Here is a 27,773-nt window from a genome sequence, read left to right as displayed (position 1 = left end):
TATGAGGGCATTTGCTGAAAAGACTTCTCCTGGTCTTTATGATATGCTTCTTCACTCCATATCTAGAGATGACAATAGAATACAGAATACTGGTACCAGGAAAGAGATACTAGAACAAAGGACCGTTGTTTTACTGCATACCCTTGCATACTTTAGGTGAGTTATATTCTTCTCAAGTGTTCTCTTCACATCCCGCGTGTTTTTATCAGAGTATAATACGCGGAAAACTGTTTTTTAATGCTTAAGTCAAATCAATAAAATGATGTTTGTGTTTTCCATATAGGTCACAGAAAACATCCCATTTACAAAGAGATAGTGGACTTTTTCTTTCTAATCACGGTTTATCAAGGACTGGCCAGTCAGCTGGTTACATAATGGGTGACTCTATTCACAGAAGATCTATAGATGCTGAAAGAAAGAAAATGGTGAATGGTCATGGATCGCTTTTAAAATCACAAATTACAACTGCAATTGATGTGAGTACCAAAACAACTTTATATATTTACAGTACTGTATTATTTGACTGTTTATTAATTAATCAATTTATTGACTGCACACATGCACAAGTGCATAAAATAATCATATTCAACTAGCTTGCATGGTCTGTATTGTGGAGAATTTTCAAACCTTGTTTCATTTTGTTATTATAAACAAGAAGTTTATGCAATCAACATAATTCTTATTTTCATACATTCACATCAACAGAAATCTTGTCTGGTAATTAACATGATTGATGACTTCCATGTGATCAGCTCCCCAAAACAACCATTAGACCTCAAGAAATCTACATCAATCGACATGATGACCAGTTTATTAGACATGCCAAGTGTTGCTTCGATTCCTAGACCACAAGACAGTTTAAGCATCCACAGAACAGTTAAAATCAAAGTAAAACAAGTGACTAAAGATTGTCGTGGGGGAATAAGCCATGATGATGTGGTGAAATTAGTTGACAAGTTCCTAGACTGCAGTTGCACCTTTCTGGAGGGTCTTCCTGAAAAATACAAATCAATAACACCTGAATCAGTTGAAAGTCAAGTTAAAGAATTAGGGTATGTCTTCGTACCTGTAATGCAATCAGATGACCATAAATAATATTTAACAACTATTAAGTCGAGTCGTACGAGAGCTGATAGCCAACTCGGCAGCCATTTATGATGAGAGTGGAATAATTGTTTTATTATACAGTCAATCACTGGATCATGAAAAAAATAAATGTTCCGTTATCACTTTTCGTTAGAAAGTGTGTTTCTCTACTCATAGTATACAAGCTGATAGCCTAGTACTTAGTAGAGTAGCCAATAAGACCGTGCGCTTGCTCATATCCAGTGATTGACTAAATTATAATAATTTCTTTCTCTTTTACTCCGACGAAGGACTAGCGTCCGAAACGTCAGTAAGTTTTTTCATCTTTTCACGGTGTATAATTTACCTTTTCATCATTACTGTTTCATTAGAAACACCGACGCAGCTCACACTAGTTTTTAGCTAGTTATATCTTTTCATAATAATTGATATTAATATTTTTGAGATTTGAGATTTCGTATTATTTTCTTATTAGCATTTATTCCAGCCATGCCCAAAGCGATTTACAAACCCTGCAGTCTTGTCTACTTATTGATGAAAGAGAACAAACACTAAAAAGCATGGAAGACTATAAAAAAGCATTGAATCACATTCTAAGAGTTGCTCCAGAATTAAGAGAATACATGAAAAAAAACCTAGTACCAACACCTGGTGATTGGCCAACATGGCTCTATATCAAGAAGCTATTAGCTCAAGCTAACAGCCACAACACTATCCTAACTTCCCTCATCCCTGAACAAGGTCCATTTCATGTTAGTTTAAATCTACAAGAACAGATGGTCGTACAATATAACTTTTTGTTTGATAAATTGCATCAACATTTATTTTCAAAACCACTCCCACAAAAACCTAAGCCACATCAATGTTCCCTGCTCATAAGTTCAGTGCTACTTGGATGGCTTATGGTGCGTGACAGAATAATGGCCAAATTTACCATGTGTAAAGACCCTCAGTATGTACTTGTATTATTTCTTCTGGAAGAAGTAGTACCTTTGGGATTTTTTCAATACTTTGCTATCTTTCGAAGTGGTAATTTAGAACAGTACCTTACTGTGATGGTAAGGATTGCCATCCTGTTTATCATTTGGAAACGAAGACATTATAACAAGTCAACCCTGTCAATGCTCAGTGACATTGAACACCAAAGGAAAAAACTTCCACAACATTTTGAAACAAAAAAGAATTGGCTATCACTTTTTACAGAAAAGAAAGTCGAAATATTTCACTCTGAACTTCGAAACAAAATCACACCATGGTCTTCTGCTGAGTTTATTCAAAATGTAGCAAAATGCATAAATGCTCAAAATTTTCAAATTTCATTCCAAAAACATTTTGTGAAGAATACGTCAAAGGGAAATCACAAAAGGGACTGGACAACTATAGCTGGGATGAGTGCTGAATATCTGATCAACTTGTTTACATCTGTTGCTCAAAACGCTGGAAAAAGCGCAAAGGTAATAATGAAGGATTATTATTGACTAAACAGGAACCTTTTTAACCGAGCATGAGGTCTGACTGCAGAAATATCAGACCAAAGTGTTGACATTATAAAATAAGCACAGCAAGGTTTGTGCAGAATAGCCCAAGGTCTGATATTTCTCTTCATTATATGACTGACAGCTATAATTTCCTGTAATTTGATTGGCTCGAGCCCAGTCTGTATTTTGCCAATTTGCCTACATATGGTCGGAATCTTTGGGAATATTTCTTATTATCCGGATCTACCTCGCATGGTTGCACATGTATTCTCTGAACTGTTGAATTCTAGATTCTAGCACACCCTACATGTAGTTTGTAAACACGACTTCATTTTTCATTTATAGAAAAAATTACAAAGTCATATAGTAAAAAAATTATTAAACTTGCTTGCTTGGTCTGTACAGAGAAATATCAGACCTTGTTTTTTTCTGCACGGCCCGCAGCCTTGGGCCCATACGTTCAAGACCTTGGTCTGATATTTCTCTGTGCAGACCAAGCAAGCAAGTTTAATAACCCTTTAGTACAGATGTACAGAGTTAGCAAGATTTTTTTATTAATATGTGACTTTGTCTCTTTTTCAATTACATTTACAATTCAAAATCTTAAAAATTGAAAAACATGCACAAAACCCAATCATATTGCAATCATAGACAGTCATACAAAATTTTTCCTATTTTTAGACAACTGCAACTCTTGAAGACATTTATTTTAATTATGATCTTACCTGTTTCACAGATACCAAGAGATCTTGATAAACATGGCAAACCAAAAGGAGACATTAAATTCTGGTTTCCAACATTTGATACAAATGTCAGTAGTACATGTATGCCTCTGGGTTACAGTTTCGAAGAGAAATATCCCAATACTGATCCTTGTCCTGACAGCAAATGTGATCTTCAAAGCTGTAAAGGGAGTGGCACTTTCCGTCGTTTGAACTGTTTTCACACTTTTCATGATGTCTGTTTAGATGGTACTTCCAACTGCCCCATATGTCATGACAAATTACAGGAGAAAATTGAGGAGCTATCTGCAAAATTCAATTCTTCGCTTCTGGAGCCAACAAAGTCAAAGCACAGAAGTTGCACACCACAAAGCATTGATGAAGCAGAAAATAACCAATTACATGTAAGACCTGCAGCCTTCTACAATTCATTGGATTGGGATCAACAAATGGAAAGATGTGTCCAGGATATAGCAAATGTACCACAACCGATGAATGAAACAAGACTGGTTTCTGAACCACCAACCAGCACCATTCACCATAATCCAGTTTCTGCATCAGGGACACCAGGACCACAAACAACACCAGTTCCTCAACCACACATGTACAATCAGCAAAGTGCGATTCTGTACAAATGCCTTTCTTCTACACATTACTGGTTCTTTCCTCATCAGATTTCCCAATCCACAATCAATGGTAGGCATGGTTGCACTGCTTGTACCCTTATTGCACTTCTCATGGCAAACAAATATCACACTACAAAGCCAGTTCTACAATTGTTTCCTAATGGTATTTCAAGTGCATGGGTACCACTACTTAGGTCTTCCATTCTAGAAGGAAACAAAGTCCATGATGATATATTCCAGCATGCACCTGTGCATCTACAAGTGGAAATGGCCTCAAGGCTTCTTGTTTCACAGGTTAGCAAATTTCAACTGGGTCAAGAACTGCCAGTTAATTTTACAGCTGTCATAACTGATCCAGCAACAAGTAACCTGGAGTACTATTTAAGGTCCATGATGAAATCCAGTACTGGTTCAAGTTCTGCAATAGTGACATTCCGTGCTAATACTTTTACTTTTGTCAAAGGAATACAAAACAATATCATTCTTCTGGACAGCCACATTCACCACCCACATGGAGCTTTGATTGCATCTTGCCACATCAATGACATTTCCAGCCTATTACAATGGATGAGATGCACACACTTAGCCACAAACTTCAACCTTTGTACACTGACCATGATACACTTTCAGTAGATGTACGGATGTAAAATGCAATCAGCATCATATGAGAAGCATAAATTTGAATACTATTTTAAGTTTTCTGGGTCCAGTCGTTGGAAGAGTGGATTTTATCCATTCGATCAAAGTAACCCACTTTATACTCTGTAGTAGTACAGTAGATTTTTAGTACTGTAACACTCTAAAACCTCAAATTTTTCAACATTCCAGTTTTGGTTCATAATTTCAGACATAAACTTCTGAAACTGGCTATAGTTTTTTGGTTTTTGCTTATTTTGAGAATGGCAGATCTCCAGAATTCAAATTCCTATGCTTCTCACATGAAGTTCATTGTGTAAGCTTATTTTTTATAAACGGTTTCTTTCATGTTTTAGCAAGTTTTATTGTTATAGATATTCATAAGCTTATACATGTATTCACATCTGCAAATTCGTTTTCTTAAGATAGGGGTTCAAAGTAAAGTCTTGCATTTACTAAAATTATTTAATATGGCTTTAAAACGCCTGAAATTAAATTGACTGGTAATTAAAATCTTACAAATTTTAACAGTTTTTATACGAAATCCAGAAAAAAAGATGTGTTTGCAGATAATCACATGGTCGGATTCTATGTAAAGAAATCCAAAAATATCTGTAAAATTCCAAAACGAATATTTATAAAATAGCCCTGTTGGTTAAAATAAAACCTACCTTTAGATGTGATCAATTGTTATTTCCATTGAAGCCACAAAAAAGTGATTAAAAGTCGAATGTCTTCGTTTTTATATGTTCACACTCTTCGACTGTCCGCCATTTTGTTTTTTTCTCCCAACGCATGCGCAGTGCGTTTTTCACCAGTGTCCCTGGGAATAACTGGTGTTGTAGACTTCTTTTCATTTTATTCCCCTTGACTTTTGGATTGCATCATTTCACGTTATTCGTTCAACTTTTAATTTTTACTACTCTATTCATCGCTGTTGTTGTCTTCTGTTTGTTTTTTTTTTGTCCCCTTGACTTTTCCATTGCTTCATTTCACTTTATTCGTTCAACTTTTAATTTTTACTACTCTATTCTTCTGTCTACGGCCATACCACCGAGAAAAAACCGGTTCTCGTCCGATCACCGAAGTGAAACTCCGTAGGGCCAGCGTAGTACTTTGATGGGTGACCACCTGGGAATAAAAGCTGGTGCTGTAGACTTCTTTTCATTTTATTCCCCTTGACTTTTCAATTACTTTATTTCACTTTATTCGTTCCACTTTTAATTTTTACTACTCTATTCATTGGTTTTCTTGTTTTCTTTTTCTTTTTATTAGTGGTATTTTCTTCCGTTCTAGAAAAGCTTGTAGTCGCTGAAATCGTGAAGCAGCATCAAGTAGCATAAGTTGTGCAATTTCTTCTGTCTACGACCATACCAACGAGAAAAAACCGGTTCTCGTCCGATCACCGAAGTGAAACTTTGAATTTTGCAATTTTGTAAAGTCAGAATAAATGTAAGAGAGAAGTGAAGTGGTATACCCGTCAAGCAAGCTTATTAATTTATCAATTCTTACTGGCTTTGGAAGATGACTTGGCAGCGTAAGGACTAGCTTTTGGGAAATCGTTTATCACTTTGGGGTCGAAAATTGCAATTCATGGCTCTATGGCTGCCTTCACACTTAAAACAACTATGCTTGAAAGAGCATTCCAATCCCTTATGGAATTTGTAGCAAAAACCCTTAGGGATTGACAAAAAGGATGTGCGTGGGGACGTCTCCTTCACATTAGGGGTGGACTGAGCACGAAGCCACAATTCCAAATGCTTAAGTCCCCAAGGATACATAGTTGGGCTTTGCTGTCGCAAGAATCGAAAATTTTCATCGTAATATTTCCAATTTTGACCCCTCGCTACCAAGTCGTGGATAAACTCGCTATATTTCATTAAAGCTGGAGCTTCAAGAGGGCATTTCTGAGTATAGATACCCACAAAAACCCTAAAGGCACTATTCCAGACCTCGATTGTATTGATGCGCTTCGGTTTGAGAGAAGATTCGAGACACAATGAAAGCAATTGGCCATCATTGGGATTCTGTATTGTAGTATCCATAGCAACTAATCATGTATGATAATTAGCTAAGTTGTGAATAATAAATAGTTGATCTAGATATGGCGTCGAGTCACTACATATGGCGACGAGTCGGGATCTAAAAACGCCGAAAAGAAGCAGAAACCAAGAAAAAGGGAAAAGAAATCAACTCAAGAGAAAGAAAATCAACTCAAGATAAACTAGGATCCGACCAGTAAAGAAGAAACAGCAGCGAAAGAAGAAAAATCAGAAGAGTCATTCGAGCACGTGCAGAGAAACATGTCCGACAACGACGAAGACCCGACAGAACCACCAGCAGCAGAAAAAACAGAGATCAAAGTATTTACAACAACAAAAGCACTAAGTATTGAAAAGTTCAAAAACCCAGAGAATAGATTAGAAACGGGTAGAGCTTGGGAAGAATGGTTAGAGGATTTCGAGGAAGAAATATCCTACTTAGAAATTGAAAAGGTCAAAGACAAGGTCAGCGCTTTGAAAATTTACGGCGGACCAGAAATCAAGAAACTTGCTCGAAACCTACCAGAACCGATAGGAGAAGAAATCGAGGACGACTACGAGAAACTCAAGAGGAAATTAAACAACCATTTTCTACCTAGGAAGAACAAACACCATGCGAGATACACATTTAGCAAGGAGAGAATGGAATCCAACGAGACAATTGTCAATTACGCCGCAAGGATAAGAGAGAAAGCAAAGGATTGCGAATTCGGAGTCCAACTCGACGAGCGTATCCTAGAACATCTGATCCAAACAGTGTCGAACGAAGACCTCATTAAAGAATGCATTAGAAAGAGATGGAATCTGGATCGATTCATAGACGAAGCAAGCCAACGCGAAGACATCAGCCAACAAGTGAAAGACATGAAAACCGAACACAAGGTGGCGAGACTAAATCGTGGCAAACCACCAACCAAACCACGACAACGAAATAGAAGATCACAGCAAAGACCAAATAACCAGCAAGCAAGAAGACAACAACAAGCTAAACCCGGAGGATATAACAACACCGAAAAACCGTGTTACTACTGTGGCAACGCAGGAACACACAAACCAGGTAAAGACTGTCCAGCATATGGGAAGCAGTGTTTAAAATGCGGAAAATACAACCACTTCGCGAAATGCTGTAACAAAACACAGAGACAAGAAAAAGAGAACAGTAGAACCGCGAGACCCCAGAGACAAGTGAAAAAGACCGCAGAATCCAGCAGTGAATCCGACGAGGAATTCCTACAGCAAACAGCCAGCCACATTGACCAGAGAGCCAAAAGCGTGAGATCAGGAGGAAAGACGAACACCATGCGATTAAGAATAGCAGACCTAGACGCAGACATGGAGCCCGACAGTGGAGCTAGCGCTAACATAATGGACGAGTACCAATTCAGAGCACTCAAGCACAGATCCCAAGAGATACAGGAACTGTTTCCAAGCGAAGAAAGAGTAAGAACCTTACAGAGCAAGCTAGAGGTCAAAGGAGAATTTCCAGTAACGCTGAGAAACAAGACCAGAGGAGTGAAGACGAAATTCCTAGTGATAAAGGGGAAGATGGACTCACCACCACTCATAAGCAAGAAGACACTACTAGACCTAGGAATGCTCAGAATTGAACCAGACGGAATACTAAAAGAACCCAACGACCTGAGAATCAAGACCGTTAGCACAACCTCAGACGACATCGAGAGACTCCTGACAGAGTTCGACGACGTATTCCAAGGAATCGGATGCTTCAAAGAGAAAGATACGGGAGAGAGCATGCAGGTCAAGCTTGAGATGGACCCAGACGCGACACCCATAGCACAGAAACCGAGAAACGTACCCTATCACCTGCAGAAACCCCTGAAGAAATGGCTAGACGAAGGGATAGAGAAAGAGATATTCGAGAAAGTCACACCCGGCGAAGCGATAACTTGGTGTCCACCCCTTGTTGTGCAGCCCAAACCAAAGTTTTCAGAGACCAAGAAAGATGAGCTAGAGCCACACATGATAAGAGCCAGCATTGACATGAGGATCCCCAACGAATCCATGAAAAGAAGCAGATGTGTACAAGCACCGAAAATCGATGACTTCATATACCATCTCCATGATTGCAAAATATTCTCGAAGCTCGACCTCAAACAGGGATACCATCAGATGACACTGGACCCAGAGACGAGAAAAGTAGCGACATTCAGTACACCATGGGGGAATTATCGACCACGAAGACTGATTTTTGGAGCCAAATCTTCTCAAGACGTTTTCGATGAAGCGATGTTCAAAGTATTTGGAGACATCCCGCACTGCCTCAACCAACGGGACGATATTCTGCTAGGCGGAAAAGATAAAGAGGAGCACAAAGAAATTCTGCAAACAGTACTACAAAGAGCCAGAGATCATGGAATCACGTTCAACAGAGAGAAGTGCGAATTCGAAAAAGAGGAAATCGAATTCTTCGGTCACGTGTTTACCAAGAACGGACTGAGACCATCCCCTGACAAAGTCAGAGCGATCAAAGAGTGCGAAGCACCCAAGAGCAAAGAAGAAGTAAGAAGTTTCTTCGGGATGGCCGGATACTTAGACAACTTTATTGAAGACTACGCAAGCATCGCATCACCACTCCACCGACTGACGAGAAGAGAAGTCAAGTTCCAGTGGGGAAAGAAAGAACAGAAGGCATTCCAGACAATACAAAACAGCCTATCTGACAAGAAGACAATGGCGTACTTCGACCCAGACAGACAAATTATCCTGAGAACAGAGGCAAGCTTCAACGAGGGTTTATCTGCAGCTCTACTTCAGAAGACAGAAAGAGGTATGCAGCCGGTACACTTCATAAGCCGCACAATGACAGATGCTGAAAGAAAATACAGCCAGACAGAGAAAGACGCACTCGCCATCAAGTGGGCCAAAGATCGACTAAGAGTGTACTTACTGGGAGCCCCAAGGTTCACAATCATCACAGCACATAAACCACTATTACCACTATTCAACAAGACAAAGACCAATATGCCTCCAAGGATTGAGAAGTGGGTTATGCAGATGCAAGATGTAGACTATGAACTGATCTATGAACCCGGAAAGGACGAAGCCGACCCATTAGACTACCTCTCCAGGCATCCATTACCCGAGACAGAAGACGACGGCACCGAGAAGATCATCAAATGGACTGTAGAAGCAGAGCATTCAGTAGTTCTGGAAAGGATAAGAGAAGAGACACTGAAAGACAAGACATTGCAGAAACTATCTCAGAGGATAGCGAAAGGTGACTGGGAGAAATTCCGAAAAGACAGAGACATAGAACCCTACACACACATAAAGCAAGAACTATCAACAGCGGAAGGATTGATCTTTAGAGAGGAAAGAATTGTACTACCAGAGAATCTTCAAAGAAAAGTAGTGAAGATAGGACACAGTCTAGGACACCTTGGGAAGACAAAGACAAAGAGAATGTTAAGAGAGAAGTATTGGTTCCCGTATATGAATCACATGATAGACAATGCTATTGACCAATGTTACGAGTGCCAGGTTGCAACGAAAGACAAACAAACAGAACCAATCAAGGCTTCAAGTATTCCAGACAAGCCCTGGGACACTGTATCACTGGATCATGGCGGACCCTATCCTGACGGACACTACAACCTAGTCATTATTGACAAAAGAACAAGATACCCTGTCGTAGAAAGAGTATCATCAACTTCTTTCACAACCAACAAAGAGAGGTTGAAACATGTATTTGCGACATACGGGACACCAAGGAGGATAGAAAGCGACAATGGACCACCATTCAACTCAAGAGACTTTGAAGACTTCGCAAGAAAAGAGGGATTTCAGCATCACAAGGTAACACCATCACACCCTAGAGCGAATGGAGAAGCTGAAAGGTTTATGCAGATGCTGAATAAAACAGAACAAATAGCGCACCTACAAGGCAAAGATAAACTAGAAAGTCAGAACGCAATTCATGACATGCTCACCGCATACAGGTCAACTCCACATCCAGCAACAGCAGTATCACCCTACGAGGCGATGAGGGGAGTAGCTGTAAGAACGAAGCTCGATTACATAGCACCCAACAAACAGACATCAGAAGAAGACGAACAGATAAACAAGAACGACGCAAGATACAAGGAGAAGATGAAAGTGCAGAGAGAAAACAATCGAACAAAGGAAAAGAGACTGCTACTCGGAGACTACGTGTTAGTCAAACAAGAGAAGAAAAACAAATGGAGCACACCATATGAACCCATATTCTATACAATCTGCGATATTCAAGGATCCAAGATAATAGCAAGAAGAACAACAGATGGACGCACAGTTTGTAAGGACGCAAGTTACTTCAAACTAGTCAACACTGTCATCAACACAGCAGATGAAACAGAAACGGTTGGACCAAGCCAGGAAGAACCGAAGGAGACAACAGACACCAAGCAGGAAGACCCTAGAGAGAGAATTCTGAGGGAAACCAAAAGTCATGAGGATCGGAAGAAACCACCGAACAACGAAGAGAAACAAGCGGAGCTGAAGGAGAAATCATCAAAGATGACTCAAGTTAAACAGGAGAAAACCGAAGAGCGAGTGGAAAGAGAAAAACCACAAGATGAAGGAGAGAAAGCAAGCCGACCAAGAAGGGAAAGACGAAGACCCAAGAAGTTTGAAGACTACTATATGTACCCTTAGGGATAGAGGACATGGAACATTGTTATAGTTGAGTTTTATTGTACTTGAACATGAAAAAAAAAAAAAAAAAAAAGATAACAGTATTTAGCAATGATAATAATTAGGTTATATAATTCAGTAATCATACGAAAGACACATGGACATTTGGAAGAAAGGGAGAGATGTAGTATCCATAGCAACTAATCATGTATGATAATTAGCTAAGTTGTGAATAATAAATAGTTGATCTAGATATGGCGTCGAGTCACTACATGTATTGTGATATGAAATTTGCTCTCTAGCACTGGGTTAACTAGAAGACTACCAAGATCAAGTATTCATTGAGCCAGATCTTGGACTTTAGCTTATCTGATACCCGGGCATCAATGGATAGGTCAGCAGAACGAAATAATGAAGTTGGCAGCGAACCAGGATTTTGAGTAGCCATAGGCAGCTCACTTGTTATTTGGCTGTGGGCAGCATTCACTGAAGATGGCACATCACTGGCGCCAGTGGCAGCACCTTCAACAAGTTTTGACATGGGAAAACGTGTCAAATGTGGTGGGCACATTGGATACTTTGAATAGAGTAGAAGACTATATGGAATTTAGTCATTGTAAGACAGAAGAAGGTCCGTGGATTCGGTTTGACTAAAATAGAATATTTTGTAATGCTGATAGAAGAGAGACGTTTTTCGTCGAGGCAAGATTTTTACGGCCAAATTTAACCAGCATAAACGAGTCTTGGTCGCAAACCCCAAAGCAAGCCTCCGTCTCTCTGAGAGCCAGTGTTATAGTGGCTCCATCGGCTCAAAAACACCACACAAAACATTGAACAGAGGATTCTCCATCTACATAAAAAGTTTGGTCTCGAAAATTTACCTTCCCCCGAGTGAGGAAAAGGAAAGAAGACTCTTTCCTTTCTCTCTCTCGGGGAAAGGTAAAGGAGATCCTGCTCGCAGGGTAACCTCAGAACGGAAATATTGCGAAAAACGTATCTCTTTCCCTACGCTTCTTAGTAAATTTGCCCCCCAAACAATATGGCGTCGGAAACCGTGAGAGGATCTATAAAATATCAAACTCGTGTAAATACTCTTTTATGTAAATTATGACGCAGTAAATTCCTCGTCCACTCACTCATTGAAGGTTTCAGCATGAAGACCCCTTTTTTCATAAAAATATTCGACTAGAAATAGATACGTTTAGCTAACCAAAACAAAAATCATTACGTTAGTTAATACAATAACATATACCTTGTGCGAGTACTTTTTTTAGATCAATGACGCAGTAGAAATTCCTGGCCTGTCCATTTATAATTTTTTGTTTACGTAACTAATTCGAGTTGTATCAAAAAACAAAAATCGCACTTTAAGTTTCTAATTTAGCTCCAGTTTCTAATTATCTGCTTAGAATATTACCAAATTAAGTTTAAAGTAAGTTGGATTAAGGCACTCTTACCACGAAATCCACATATGTTCAACCTCTTTCAACTCCTCCGTGTCCCGATCTGACAGATCTCGACGTGCATTTTCACCTCGTGTTTCACCAATGTCAATCATGACGAGGTCCACCAATGGCATCTTCTATATAGGTCTCACGTTCGTAATACTAAATTCCGATCATACCTAACTCACCAAAAACAAATGTACTGTGCCCATAGGCCCAGCACAAAAAGTGAGGTGTTGGGAGGATGTTGGGTTGCGCCACTAACCAATGGAACCGATGCGCCAGGTGCAGATGACGCTGCTGGCACAGGAGTCGGCAGTGGGGTTGTTTTTTCACAAGGGCTTGCAATCAAAATTTACCTTTCTACAGATGATGCTTTCCATTCAGCTTTAATATTTTCTTTGTTTTTTCTTAACATATTTCTGCGGGCGGCCTTTTTTTCATTTGCTGTCTCTTTTATTTTTAGATTGGATTCTGGTATTTGAGACAAGGTTTCACTAAAGGACACCCCACAAAAACTTTCAAATGCTGGATTTATTTCTTTAAAAAGTTCTCTTGCCGTCTCTTTGACTTCAGCTTTACTTGGAGCTCTTGGTATTTTTCTTGGTAGATACTTTGCAATTGTGAATGGATTACCTTAAGCCTTGTTTTTTAGTAGCAGTGATTTCACTGGAAATAGTAGCTTGGGCTTTTCCATAATTTTGATGGCATCCATTGCAATCGAACAGAGTATGCTCTCGTTTCCTAGCATTTGATAAATTAGCCCAATTTTGTGGGGAAAATTTATCAAAGCATTCATTCATCTCTTCCCTTTTTCTTCCACATTTGATCCACTTGGTAATGTAGACGCTTAACGATGCATGTTTTTTGTTAAACTCGCTGGAGGGCATTCTGAAGTCCATCATCAGAAGAAAGAAAAATCTCCTTAAAATTTTGTATCGTTCTTCTAGAATTCGAGCGCCAAACTTCGCAGTTCTTTCGTTTGGCTTCCTTTTAATACGAAGCTTGGCTTGTCTCCCGGCAAAAACGTCCCCAATTTTACCAAAACCACAGGTCTTGGGATCGAGAAAAGTACGACACATTTGCAAAAAATTGCTTTTAGATATTGTAAATAGAACTTGCTACTGAGCGTGGCTGAAAGTGATCTTTATCTAGGTAAAGCTATAATTTTGCGCCAAAATGCAAAGTATTTTACTTGTAAAGACTCATATTTCAATAATCAGTCATTAAACTTCAGCAGAACAAACTTTATTCTCCAGTCTTGTACAAAATTATAAGGATTTTCAGGAATACGATTCGATAGCTGTTTATGAAATGTAGCTTTTACGCAAATGGAACTATAAAAATCGATTCAAACTTAAACCTGCTACGAAAGAAAGGTATAATGATGTTATCAAGTAGGGTCATTTTTGAGATTTGCTCTTATAAAAGTAGAAAAAATAAAACTAAAATCTTTGTTGTTTTCAAACACTTCGTCCGCCATCTTGTTCCTCTTCGTATTTTCTGCCTTCTGATTGGTTAAATTATTCTACAATAAGAATAGTAGCCGCTGTACTCAGCTTGGGAGGTATCGCGCTAAAATGCAAATTACCAAATCATTACGTAATCTTCAAAATGGCGCCTAAAATAATTTATTCAAAGCGTAGCTGGAAAATCGGCTGCGGAGAACAAGAAATTCGATGAAATAAATCCCTGTTATATGCTTAATTCTTTCCTATATGCCCGGGCATTATGGGGCCAACTCGAAACCTTGGCATTGATCCGTTATTTCGTTCGAAAATTATTGTAATCTCAAGAAATTGCAATAAAAACAACATAAAGCGTCCTTATTTTCGCCCGAAGTAGAAGTCCTCAACTTTCTAGTTGGATATGGTAAGATATTATTGATCCCAAAGTAATTACTGTGAAATTCAAAGAATTTAATTGAGTTATACTTTTCTCCCGATCTCTCAAACTGTACTTCTCGACATCGCGCCATTTTTAATTTTCTACTAGATAAATAAAACGCTTAAAACAAAAAATATATCACGACGCTGGTCTTAAATATTAATATTAACTACTGCCTTAGTTTCATGGTAAAATATGCTATAGCTAATTTTCTATGATTTTTTATTTTTATTTTTTGGTATTTTCGTTGATTTGGCCCTATGACCCAGGCCTTAAAATACTCGAGTAAACAATACCAATCTCCGCACAATGAAATACAATAATAACATCATAAGTGGCAACAGTGTGTCCTCCTTTATCTCTCAGTGTGTGTTGTTACATATCATGTCAAAGACCACCTTTAATTACACGTTCTCTGCTGGGACAAGTCTTGAACATGTTGCAGACCGTTAATGACAAAGCCGGAATTTGATTGAGTTTTAAATCGCGCTTTTTGCGAATGAAATACAGAGTTTAGTTAAAGAAAATAAAAATCAATAACGTGGAATCCTGAATCATACTTCATACGAACAAAAGTGAAATTGTGTTAAATTTTGAAAAACGTTTTCACTGAATTCTGATTACATTGATTAAAAAACTTCCTTATTGCGCTTCCTTATTTTTCTTTGACAGTTGGTACATAACGGAACATATATTGACTGAGACCTTGGCAAATTAGTGTTTTGTTTTCCCTCGATATCGACAGCCAATGGGGCTCTGCCTTGGGAAACATCGGCAGTATCGGGAGCACTGTTTCCCTCGGTCCCAGAGAATAATTCTTAAATACCTTCACTCGAAAAAGGAAACATAGGATTGCAATGTTATCGGCCTTTCGCTCTGCTGGCTTCCGTAGACGTACACGTATTTTTTGGGAAATGCGAAAAAGAGTCCAACAGACAATACAGAGTTCTCCTCGGGATCTCCAAAAGCGTTTGGTGCTGGAATTTCTTTGTGGAGTGCGTAAGTAATTTCCACGCATACACAATCATCAGCAATACAGTAGCCATGGAGCACTTTTCTATCTTTATGGACGATTCCAACGGCAACGATTTTCCAATCAAGAACATAAACCACAACTGGATGGTTAATGATTGCGTTTAACTTCGCTTTCTTGCTTCCTGGTTCATAATTGTTTGTCGTGTTGCTGTTGTCATTTGCTCTTTTGCTGTTACTGTTGCTGTTTGTTGTTACACTGTTAACCATTTCTGAAAAAGAGACAACACAGGACACTGTTAGAGTAGTTAAAACGTAATTTACAGTACAATAAAGGTCATTGTTACTAAAACTTCAAAAAATATGAAATTATAAATCTGTCATTATTAATTTATTGTATATTTCTTAAACATTTTTTTTCTGAACAACTTTTATAATGGAGATCAGTGACATGGAGTACGGCTTCCAATTTGTAATCTGATGAAGAAATAGAAAACGCGCGCGCGTACTGTGTGCAGTTATAAAGCACGCGGGAATTGGCAGAACACGAGAGAAATGTTAGTAGACGACTCAAAGATTGCGCTGACATGGGCAGCGGAGGGTAGACGAAGGAAGGCAAGACCAAGAGAGACGTGGAGAAGGACAGTTGAAAAGGAGAGGCAGAGGATTGGGTAGAGGAGTTGGCAGGAAGCCGAGAACGCAGCAGCGGACAGACCAAGGTGGAGAGAACTGTGCCTCGCCTCATGCCCCGTAAGGGGTTAGGAGAAAAGAAGAAGAAAGAAGAAGAGAGAAGTGCTCTCAAGTGTCCTGTCAAACCCCAAGTGCTTTATAACTTCACACAGCACAGTAAGCAAGTTTTCTATTTCTTTTATAAAATAACAAATTGGAATAACCGTCCTCGCGTGCTGTGTGCTCTCATAATCATGGAAATTTCTGGAAATTAGGTGCAATCTAAACGTTATGCCCAACAATAGTTATTTTTCATAAATCACAATAATTGATTATTATCTAACATACCTGGTGGTGGGTTTGCATTAGTTGAGCAAGTGGCTGCAGAAGTAAAGGATTGTGGTAATCTGGATGGTTGTGGTAATATGGATGGTTGTGGTAATATGGATGGTTGAGATGTTGGTGATGATAATCTGGTTGTTTGTGGTAATGTGGATGGTTGTGGTGATGGTGTAGCACTTTAAACACGGTGTAGTTCCAGGTGTCTGGCTACTAGGACTGCTCTCAGTGTTTCTTTTCTGTTCTGAAAAAAGGCAATGGGTAATGATTACATAATGAATGAACAATGAAAACGGTTTCAATATTTTTAGAACAAATCTGAAATACTTTTCAGTATTTAATGAGTAATAATTGTACTGAAAAGGTAGTCATAAAAAGGGGACAACTGTAAAAATACCAACAGCCCCAATTATAGTACATCATGAATTCACTGGGAAAGAAAATATCCCCAAATCCCACAAAATGAAAAATTACTTGGGTATCAAAGTTTCAATTGACTTTGTAACAAAATTAGGTACCATTCTGCTTTTCCCAATGTTGGGTGAAATAAGGCCATGCAGGCATGTTTGCAAACTGAGTGCGAGTGTTTTACAATGGGTTATTTGGGTTAAATTACTTGGGTTTTACTAAGTAACAAAATATTGCCAAATATAATTGAAAATAACATTCTCAACAATTTTTATATGATGAATTTGTTTACGTTTTGCAAAGGCTTTGAATATTTTAATGGCATTTTCCCCAAACTGGCTATCAAAGTATTTAGTGGCAATGCCAGGTGTGCCATAGCCGTACATGATGTCTCCTCTCTGGCTCTTGCTGATACTGAGTATCACAATGTCCCAGTTGTGCTGCGAGTGAGAATATTTGCCTGAAAAAAATGAACTACACAAATAAATAAAAGTAAGCGTAAGTAACTAAGTAAGTAGGTAAGTAAGTTAATAAATAAGTAAATGAATAAATAAACGAATAAATAAATAATAATAAATGAATAAACAAATAAACAAAAATTTAAGTATATATTGATATTAACTATAAAAATTTTATAATTTTATATTTTAATATTATATTTTAAAAGTTATATTTATATAACTTTTTATTTTTTTAAATTTTGTTTTAACAAATCTTAAATTTTCGAATTAAAATTAATAGATTAAAACGATAGATTAATAAGTGAGTGAGTAAACTGTATGAATAAGCTTTAGTGTATAAATGAGAAAATTACATTAATTTAGTATTTGAACGAAACATAATAGTGGTTACATACCCTCATTTCCATCTTCTTGCGTTGGTCTGTTGTGCAAGTTTTTCCTTTTTTAGTCAGAGCCTCCCAATCAAAAGTTGGCAAAGGGAATGCAGCCCCACATCCCTTTCTTTTACGTTTCTTTGCTGCATTCCCATTCCTCTCCCCACATTATACACAATTCTGCAATTAAACAAGTTAACATTGTTTATATATCAACAATCCATTATTCAAAGGGAAAATCCTGAAATACCAAGTGTCTGCAGGGTTTGTTCAATTATGAGTGGTTCTTGCAGGTCACCTAGTGAGTATAAACATGCTGAAAAAATTATTTTACAGATTTACAGATGGCCGGAGAAATAAAGGAACATATCTCTTCAATAAGATTATTTTAAGACCAGATCAGGGATTTGGTTTATTCAGAGCTCAAACCTAGCTAACCTCTTGACTAAATATTGAGCTGCAATTCATGCATATATGACAAGGCTGATAAATAAGTACTAAGTAGCCTAAGTACATGCATTACATCTGTGAAATTGTTCACTATAAGCATATTCAGTTATCAACAATTTAGTTATTGCTAACAAAACTGAGGATTTCTGTGCATTAGATAAGGCAATATCATACTTGGGCCATGAAGGCCCACATGGCCGGAGCTTAACTCTGGTTTCCCTAGTATTAAGACTAAGAGTATTTCTACTCCCCCTGGATATGATACTAGTCCATCGCAGGTTAATTTACTCCCCAGCATTGTAGGTTAAACCTAACTCACTGGTACCCATTTATGCATCTGGTTGAAGTGAGGCAATGTGAAAGTATATCATCTTGCCGAAGGACATAACGTAGTTGCTAGGTCAGGGAATAGGACGTTTCCACGATGGCGTCATTGACCTCTACTACCAGACTCCCTTGCACACTTTCTTTTGTTCAGCTACTTAGTACCAATTGTCTTACTATTCTCATGAGGGAATACAAATTTAAATGAGAAAGAAAATTTGCGAAGTATCTTGGTAGTGGGAGTCAAATGATGCCATCATGCAAACGTCCTTTTGAACCCAGGCCTGCATGTCAACCCAGAGTCTGATCCACCAACCACTATACTAGAGCACCACATCTCTATGCATTTAATTAGGCACTATACACAAGTATAAACACTAGCTGCTTTTATTCTTGTGATGTTCTGCTCCAGTATGAAAGACAATTACATGTGTAATTTTGTTTCATATTTAGTGTGCAGTATGAATGATAGCAATTAATATTAAAAATAATCAAATAATATAATATTATATTATATATATATTATACACACCTACTTGCAAGAAGGTTGTCATACGAAAAAAGAACATTTGTAGTTTAGTGGACTAGGAATAAATTGAAAAGACAAAAGAAGATCACTGGAGCTGAACATTAGATCACTGGAGCTGAACATTAGATCACTGAAGCTGAACATTAGATCACTGAAGCTGAACATTAGATCACTGAAGCTGAACTTTTTCTTCTGTCTTTTGATTTATACCTTTCTCAATAAACTACAAATGTTGTTTTTTTCTTATGACAACCTTCTTGCAAATAGGTGTATATTATTATATATATCATAGTAATGATAATTATTATCATTATTTTGATTATTGTTAGTATTATTATTATAATAATTATTACTGTAGCAGATAATGAATAAGTTCTACATTACTTTGTAGGACCTCTTTTTTGTTTCAGGATTGGTAGCTCGAACACCAGCACTGCTTTTGATTTCTGTACCTGCATGTAATGAATGGAGATTAAGTTATATAAGAACAAAAAAACTGTTGGTATATTTCTCTGTACATACTTATGGTGAATTTAATGCAGCTTTATTTATTCTGCAGAAACTGCAAGAATCTGTAAACCACAGTAATCAAGATAATCTGGATGATATTGGAAATGCATTCTGACACAATGGTTAATTACTTAATTGATAAAAGTTGATAAAATCGGTTAATTAGATTGGATATCATTAAAAATTGATAATGGTATTATTGATAATTATTGATTTCATTTCAATCAGCAGTATCGAATTTACATTCCTCTAATTTGACAAATCGATATAAATCGATAATCAGTTTGAGAAAAATGTGTGAGTATCAAATTATATCAATTAAGATTAAAGTATAGATGGATATCGACTTTTGTATTATAGCTAAATTATAACATGCGCTCTAATTGGCTGAAACCATCTTAAGAGCTGTGGTTTGTTTCGCCAGAAAACCAAGGGCAGGAAGGAAAACTGTCGTCAGCTTCTTGTCTGCTTTACAAAATGGCAACAAAAACAATGACAAAATATAAATTCTTATTGATTGCCTATACTGGGCTTACCACTGATTTTATTAATATACACACCCACTGCACACACGCAAGTCTGGGCATCTAAGCTGGCATAGTCTTCCGTCAATCATTAACTTCAAACATGAAATCAGTGGTTAGTAATGAAATTATTATTATATTATATTAGAGACAGTAGGCAGTGACCACAAGATAAAAATGTAAGTGATGCAAATACATATATAACAAAAATAGGTTGAGTTTATTGAAACATTATCTTTATTATCTGCAGGAGGATAACAATCAATATAAATTGTTTTCCTTACATGTATCAGGCCCATAGGCTCGATTTTGAATGGGGAGACTCGTGCACCAAAGGTACATACGGGATGGAGGGGGTTCGTTCAAGTGTTGAAACGGCCCAAAATACAGAGAACATATGGACTAAATTTCAAATGGTGGGGAGGGCATCTGAACCCCCAACCCCCAGCCTACAGGCCTGTGTATATGTTAGAACACCTTAAATATCAAATTATAACCGCAAATTATAACGACTAAAGCATGCATTCCAAATACAGTCAGTATATGAGCCCCAGGTACATTTTGAATAATCAAGCTACAAAAATGTATTTGCACAGATTATAACTATTAAAGAAACGATGAGCTCACATACCAAGATCTGCTGATTGGAAATAATTAATCGACTGACCGGCCATGCACGTACAATACACGATTTTCCGTTTTTTATATTTCATATCCGAAATATAGGTTAAGCTACTGTGGTCCCAGTGGTTTCTCGTAGTTTTTTTCTGTGTAAAATTCGCCGAGAAGTGGCGACAATTAACGAGCGAAGTCGAAAAAAAAGTCACAGAAAAAACTACGAGAAACCTCTAGGACCAGGGTAAGCTTAAGCTAGCAATTAAGATATGGAATCATTTATAATTTCTTGTGGATTTTCTGTATAAGCTTATAAGCTTATATTTTGATTTTTAATAATATCAGTTAGTTTAAATAATTATAAGCTTATTATGGAAAGTACGTGTCCACTACAAGATCAAACTTGACAGTGATGAGTCGGCAGTGTTTGCGTATAGTAAGACATTTTCACTGAGAGGCTGACCACTCATTGTCCCGGATAGGGAATTAAGATATGGGGAACGCGATTCCGGAGACATTGAGTGGTGAAGGGTATGTGAAGTAGTGAACGTCGCCGAAGGGGAGGAGGGAGGGTCGCAGCAAGAGTTTGCTTCCCAAACCGGATTAGCGAAAAGACGGCGAAACAGGCTCGGTGTTGGTTTAAAAACCTTCCCAATGCCCCGAGGGATGGAATTGCACGCACCTCGTGCAATAACCATTATGCTGAACGTTATTTATTGAACGCGGGAGCAAAATCGTGGTTATTTTCTCAGTGAGAATAGTAAGACATTTTCACTGAGAGGCTGACCACTCATTGTCCCGGATAGGGAATTAAGATATGGGAAACGCGATTCACTCCGACAACCAGCATCGCTTACAGTACCGAAAAACCCATTTTAAAGGTACCAAACAAATTTTATTGAGTATCCTTCTTCATAAGTCAAAAAACCCTCACGCCCTGTGAAGGAACTACTTAAAGGCGAGTGACCAATTACGAAATTCGTCGTTTGTCTGATAGGTCTGAGGCAGAGAGGTGCCGTAGGTGGGGATTCTTTCGTCGGCATAGTGGCAGTCGAGAGAGCAGATGCGGCGAGATCGGAGTTCATGACTTTGCCGCATTGGGAGTAGTATTCTGCTGTTGTTATTGATTTCCATCCCACGTGCCTCGCTACGTCCTCTGGAGATACGCCCAGAAGTGAGAGAGTAACTGCACAGCCGCTACGAAAACTATGAGCGGACTCCCCCTGATAGAGATTCAGGGATTTGGGTGGTTTCGGAGATAAAGTCGTGAAAATTGACGCAGGATTTTGAATTTGGAAAGGAAGCCCGGGGGGAAAAGTCCGAGTCGTATCTACGCCCTTGAAATCTTGCGTTAAAATGCGAGAAGAAATCCTTAATATTAACTCCTTCTGTGATCCAATTTCTAATGCGTGTGGCGCTTGGATCGGTCAATATGCTATCCCAAGCCAAACGATAATTATGGGTATTCCCCGACACAAAGCTTTCCGGATCGCGGAATCGGAAGCTGAGTAGGTGATGCTCAACAATATCATTGGACACGGTAGCTACAGATGGAAGTGGACCGGCCCAGGTGGTGGGGTTCCCCTCCCAATCACAAATGATTTCCTGATTAGGGTGTGAGCGAGAACGGGCCCAAAGCTCTCCAAAAGACTGAGGAAAAATAATAGCAAAAAAGGCGCGTAGGTAGAACGATCAAAATAAAGGAGGGAAACACCCACCACTGGGCCGGACCAGGAACCCGTCAAAGACAGGTTATAGGGCGTTGTTTAGAGTACCCTTCTGGTATGGCCAGGTGGGGGAGCAAAAAGTAAAGGCACTACAACACTAAATGAAATTAATTTTAATGGAAGAAACAAAATCAAAAGGGATAACCGACGTTCCGTATTATTACGAACAAGGTAGAAAACTCCAAATGACGAGGTACTAAAGCTAACAAACTGCGATTTCATAAATGCAGTCACAAAAAGCACCAAATACGCATATATATATAATTATACAATTATTATAATAGTAATAATGAAGTAAATTTTGAGAAACGAACGCAAAGGTTTGTAATAAAGAAAAAATAAAGGCCTCTTGTTCTTGATAAATGACGGTTATTATCCAAACTTTAAAGAATAGTATACACACTTCTGTAAACACGCCGACTAGGGCCTTTGCGTGAGCCGACATAGCATCAAGACTACTGTTAAATCGCATCAAGACTACTGTTAATATCAATCGACCAAAAATGACTGAACACTCGGCCGCCACACGGCCAAACAAATTTATAAGGATCGCCACACGACCAAAAAACCAAATTAAGTCGCCACAAACGACCAAAAATCGGCCGCCTCACGGCCAGACAAATTTAGTAAGGTCGCCACACGACCGAGCAAATATACACCAGGGTCGTCACACGACCGAAAACCAAATTAAGTCGCCGCAAACGATGAAAAATCAGCCGCCTAACGGCCAGACAAATTTACTAAGGTCGCCACATGACCAAAAACGCCAGAGCACAGAAATTTGACCGCCACATGGCTAAACTGATGCATTGGGCGACATGACACATAGCCCGCCCCGGGGCCAAGTTTTACTGATAAATACACGATTGTAAAAACTAACAAATAAAAAATAAGGGATACAAACAAGATACCTCATATCGCGGAGCATCAACCTGGGCTGCAGTATCATCGGATACTTGAGCCGGGGGTTGGTTCTGCAGCTGGGCAAGATTATCTTGGTTTTGCTGTTGGTCTTGCGGTGGAGGTGGTTGGTCTGGCTAAGGGACAGGAACTTGAGGTTGCTGTAAATTTTGTAACTGGTCTGGTTGAACTGGAGTGGCCATGAGTGCTTCGGCGACGGGAAAAAAACAAGAGCAGCAAGAGTTTGCTTCCCAAACCGGATTTGCGAAAAGACGGCGAAACAGGCTCGGTGTTGGTTTAAAAACCTTCCCAATGCCCCGAGGGATGGAATTGCACGCATCTCGTGCAATAACCATTATGCTGAACGTTATTTATTGAACGCGGGAGCAAAATCGTGGTTATTTTCTCAGTGAGAATAGCGAGAAAATAACCCGCTTTCTTTCATTTTCACCATTAAATAGATCGTTAAAATATAAGGTTCCCTTTCTAGGAAAATATGCGTAAAATTGTATTATATCCTCACTGAATTGTCCACTGTCACGTCGCAGTAATTAAGTTATAGGGCAAGATCCGCGACGTGATGAGGTAAACAGCAAGGGGAAAGAGGTACGCCACCGTCACCAGGGGAGGGGGGTGGGCGAACTTGCCCTTCCAATGTCTTGCGAGGTAATGCGACGAAGCACGTGTTTCGGGTTAATTTATACTGCTCCGCGCTAATTTATTCAGTGAGAATAGTACTATATCCTCACTGAATACCATTGTCACGTCGCAGTAATTAAGTTATGGGGCAAGATCCGCTCCTCTACTTCTTCTCCAGTAAGGAAGAAAGGTCCCTGGCCATAGTCCCCTCAATTAATCATTCCAACACTCAAACCTCGTCACTCAACAACTGTCCTTTATTGCCGAAACAGGCCTAATTGTGGCGGTGAATCCTTACTAATCCATCACTCAACACTCGTACACTCTAAACATGAACAGACAAAGTGAAGGCAGTTCTAAGCCCCTTGGAATAAACCTGGCTAACCTGTCAGACATAAGTGCAATACCGGGATACCGACCGCAACAACTGCAACTGCCGCGTATCTACTCCACGTGTTGTGTGGCTTCATTTTGTCGCTAACGTTAGAGGTTTCTAATGTGAGGGCGAACAAAACTGTATGAAAAGAAACCGCTAACAGGGTGTAGTATTGAAAAGCTAACGAAATGAAGGGGGGGGGGGGGGGGGGAGAAAATAATGGTCCAAGTGATATCACGATCAGGTATATTGTTTGTGGAAATGTAACTTGGAAATTAAGTGTCAAAACTTTGGAGATTGTCTGGGTTTGCGATCTGTGGTTGACTCTGAAGGCCGGTCGAGGTACGTTTGGAGGCCATACTCTCAAATAGTGAAAGCACTTTAGGCGTCTCAGCCATTCGAGAGTAATGTTCCGCCATAGAGGTACTATGCCAGCCGACATATCGAGCCAGTTCATCTGAGGAACATCCCATGTGTTTTAGGGTGTTCGAAAGACCCACGCGGAAACTGTGCGATGTTTCTCCGTAAATTCCTGCGTCTTGTAGGTGTTTATGCAGACGATTGGCAACGGCTGAAGCGACGAAGGACTCTGAAGAAATAACCCGAAGCTAGTGGGACTTCCAGGGTCTTGCACGCTTTGATATAATAGCGGATCCGAAGCACTGGACAGACGTCACGATGAGGTACGGGGACGACAACAAAGGGTCATGGACGTCCCGCGGACATGGTCTTACCAATCGTAAAATTGAGGAGGTACCCTTCTCTGTCCTTAAGTTTGAATACTTGATCAGAACGAAGGCGTCCAAGATCCGATGCTCTATCACCCGTAAAAAAGTCTATGACGAAAGAGGTGGCGTCTTGAGCTAATATATATTTGTCCACCAGACTGAGTTCTGAGCCGTTGGCAATGTCGGGTGTCGGAGGTGAGATGTCAAGCGTTGAAACTTGGTGAAAAAGATGGGCACAGCTTGGCTTGGGACGATGGCTTTACTCGCTTGTTCTTCTCGAACGAATTTCAAGTAATCCTTCACCCTTGGATGAGAGAACGGGTTAGAGTCATTCGTTCGCCCAGCGTTATTAAAGATGGCTCGAATCTTTCCTATTGTGGAGTCTACTGTACCGGCTGCTAAATGCATTGGGCAGGTACAGTTGTCCTTCGGACACGAGGGCTCGTGAACAACAGTTCTACCACCGTCCCGACTGATCAAAAACTTGATAACATCATCCGCTGTGCAGGAGGTAATTGTCTTCGGGGGCGCCAATGTCAACAGAAACTCGGCCAAATGGTCTCGTAAACGTTGTTTTTGACGCTGATAAGGCTTGGCGAGAAGGGAAGTGGTAAATTCGTCGAAACGGCGCTCGATGGCAGATTGGTCGACACCTATTGCTTCCCTGGCAGCAAAAGGTGTGTGCTGAGGCGAGCCACAGGCTTGACAAAAGTTAGCGTCCCAATCGTTTGGATATAAACAGGCGCTACAGCGCCGGGCGGCTTTCCAGGGGCGCGAAATCTAGGACAAATAATGCGAAATGTCTGAAGGTTTATGACAAATACAGCGGAACGCCCATAAGTCCCACTGTAGAGGCTTGGGGTGAAACCTGGGTGAATTCCGCGACGGGAAGAGTAGAGTCCGTGCACAACCTCGGAGCCCAAGGCGGTGTTGATCGACGTAGATGGACTGGAGTAATGCCCACCAGTAGCGCAGAGGCCGAAGATCAGGTACAATCACTGTAAAGGCGATATGCCTTGGCTGATCAATGAGAAAGCGCAGTAAAGGACCCATTAATAGGAAGGGCGGAAAGACGTAAATGTTGTGGTCGACTGGTGTTGGTTGAGCAAAAGCGTTCACGCCACTCAAAAGGGGTGTTGGCCACGGGGAAAAGTGAGGTAACGGGACATCATTCGAGTCCCGGCGGCAATTACTATCCAAGGCCATCAAGTCAAAATTGTGGGGACCGTATAGACGCTCGACTAGTGCCCAGGTTGACTTCGACAGAGTACAATCCAAGTCCGAGCATTCTCTGGAAGGACGATCTGCATGGTTGTTCCCCGAAGGAATATGGTTCATTTGAAGGTTAAAATTCCATGCCCTTGAGAAATTCAAGATTTCTTTAAGAACGTTGTTAATTTGGGAGTTCCGACATCCGTCTTTCAACCATGAGGACAGGAGGACCTGACTATCTGTGAGGATATCTACTCGGGAATTCTTGAGGCGCTCTTTGAAGGAGTCCAATACGTGCCATAAGGCTTGCGCTTCAAGAGCGTTGATATCGGTGCTTGGGTCGACAAAGTAGTCGCGGATTTCTTGCGGGGGTCCCTTACCAACTAAGAGACCTCCCCAAGCCCTTTTGGATGCGTCACAGAACAGAGTAACTGCGAGGTGTTGTTCTGGTCTCCACGGTAAACAACCCGGCCATTGGTCTAGAAAGCGCCAGTAAATGATCTCGTCGTAAAGTGGACTTCTCACCTGAGCGTAGGACTGGGAATTCTTAGTAAGGACGGACACGGCTTTAAAAATTTCGCGCACATGTAGTCGACACCCTGGAATCGCGAGGCTGAACGAAATGGCTTTACCTGCGAACCGCTGCAATGTTCGAAGGCTCACTTGCTTAAACTTGAGAATTTCTTAGCGTAGATTTGCAAATTTATGCTTTTTGTCGTCAGGTACTAGAAACGCCTGCTGGACGGAGTTGCAGACAAAACCCAAAAATCGTACAGAGGTCGCCGGCACGGGTTGACTTTTTACTAAACCAAGATAATAGCCTGCTTTAATCAGAAGGTAGCATAAAATATAAACAGCGGCCTCAGCTTGTTGAGGACTCGGGAGGAAGCTGTCTCCGCGACAGGCGAGGAGTTGTCCTACATGGCTGTCATCTATGTATTGTGACACGGGTACCCCGAAAGATCTTGCAGCGCTGGATATGACAAGTCCCAAATTGTGGTAAATAAAAGCGCTGGTCTTCCACCCGAATGGTAAGACGCGGAACGTGAAAAAACAATCTTCCCAGCACAAACCAAAATAGGTTTCCGAGTCTGGAGGGAGTCTAACATGTTGGTATCCATTCTTGTCATCGAAGACTGTCTGGAAGTGTCCCGGGAACACGTACCGTGGGAGGTCAGGCAAATGATCTAATTTGAAAGGGAGATCTTTTATCCAGAGATTAAGGAAGCGTTCATCGTGACAGAGTCTAGGTTTTGAAGGTTCAACTGTAAGCGGAAGGACTAGATGAGACTAGATAGAGGTATGCATTCGCCCAAGCGGCCATGAAAATTGAGAACGCCCGTTGCAACCCAATCCAGAATGGTAGCTGAGACGAAATGATAAAATGTGACACGACGGGGAATTGCTGATGATTAAGGCTGGCGGCGTGGGGGAATCGTAATTCTTTCCCTTAAAACTGCCC

At 39.9% G+C, this 27,773-nt stretch overlaps 2 protein-coding genes, 1 non-coding gene and 1 pseudogene across 3 annotated transcripts; 3 read left to right on the top strand and 1 right to left on the bottom strand.

The window, feature by feature from the left end:
- The first annotated feature begins 702 nt into the window (after positions 1-702).
- Positions 703-4,545, top strand: LOC148908303 (uncharacterized). Its single transcript, XM_089035827.1, has 3 exons — positions 703-1,052; positions 1,562-2,540; positions 3,301-4,545. The coding sequence occupies exons 1-3, from the start codon at positions 727-729 to the stop codon at positions 4,543-4,545; spliced, it is 2,550 nt and encodes an 849-aa protein (XP_088891953.1). The 5' UTR covers positions 703-726.
- Positions 4,546-5,585: 1,040 nt separating this feature from the next.
- LOC148908302 (5S ribosomal RNA) lies at positions 5,586-5,707 on the top strand. The gene has a single exon (XR_016120969.1). It is a non-coding gene; the product is annotated as a 5S ribosomal RNA (ribosomal RNA).
- A 385-nt stretch (positions 5,708-6,092) lies between these two features.
- LOC148908300 (uncharacterized) lies at positions 6,093-12,801 on the bottom strand (annotated as a pseudogene).
- On the top strand, positions 10,072-11,475 carry LOC148908301 (uncharacterized). Its single transcript, XM_089035451.1, has one exon. It carries the CDS (start codon positions 10,452-10,454, stop codon positions 11,241-11,243), a length of 792 nt encoding a protein of 263 aa, XP_088891577.1. The 5' UTR covers positions 10,072-10,451; the 3' UTR covers positions 11,244-11,475.
- Positions 12,802-27,773: the final 14,972 nt, after the last annotated feature.

This window comes from Actinia tenebrosa, unplaced genomic scaffold (genome assembly GCF_029948245.1).
Source record: "Actinia tenebrosa isolate PJP-AT-01 unplaced genomic scaffold, QUT_ActTen_1.0 PGA_scaffold3__52_contigs__length_22856419, whole genome shotgun sequence".
NCBI lineage: Eukaryota > Metazoa > Cnidaria > Anthozoa > Actiniaria > Actiniidae > Actinia > Actinia tenebrosa.
This window is presented reverse-complemented; position numbering and strand designations above follow the sequence as displayed.

Excerpts from the sequence above, each read along its gene's own strand:
- LOC148908303 (XM_089035827.1), top strand. The coding sequence starts at position 727 with ATGATTGATGACTTCCATGTGATCAGCTCCCCAAAACAACCATTAGAC. Across the intron at positions 1,053-1,561 it reads AGTCAAGTTAAAGAATTAGG|CATTTATTCCAGCCATGCCC; the intron begins GTATGTCTTCGT and ends TTTTCTTATTAG. Across the intron at positions 2,541-3,300 it reads ACGCTGGAAAAAGCGCAAAG|ATACCAAGAGATCTTGATAA; the intron begins GTAATAATGAAG and ends CCTGTTTCACAG.
- LOC148908301 (XM_089035451.1), top strand. The coding sequence starts at position 10,452 with ATGCAGATGCTGAATAAAACAGAACAAATAGCGCACCTACAAGGCAAA.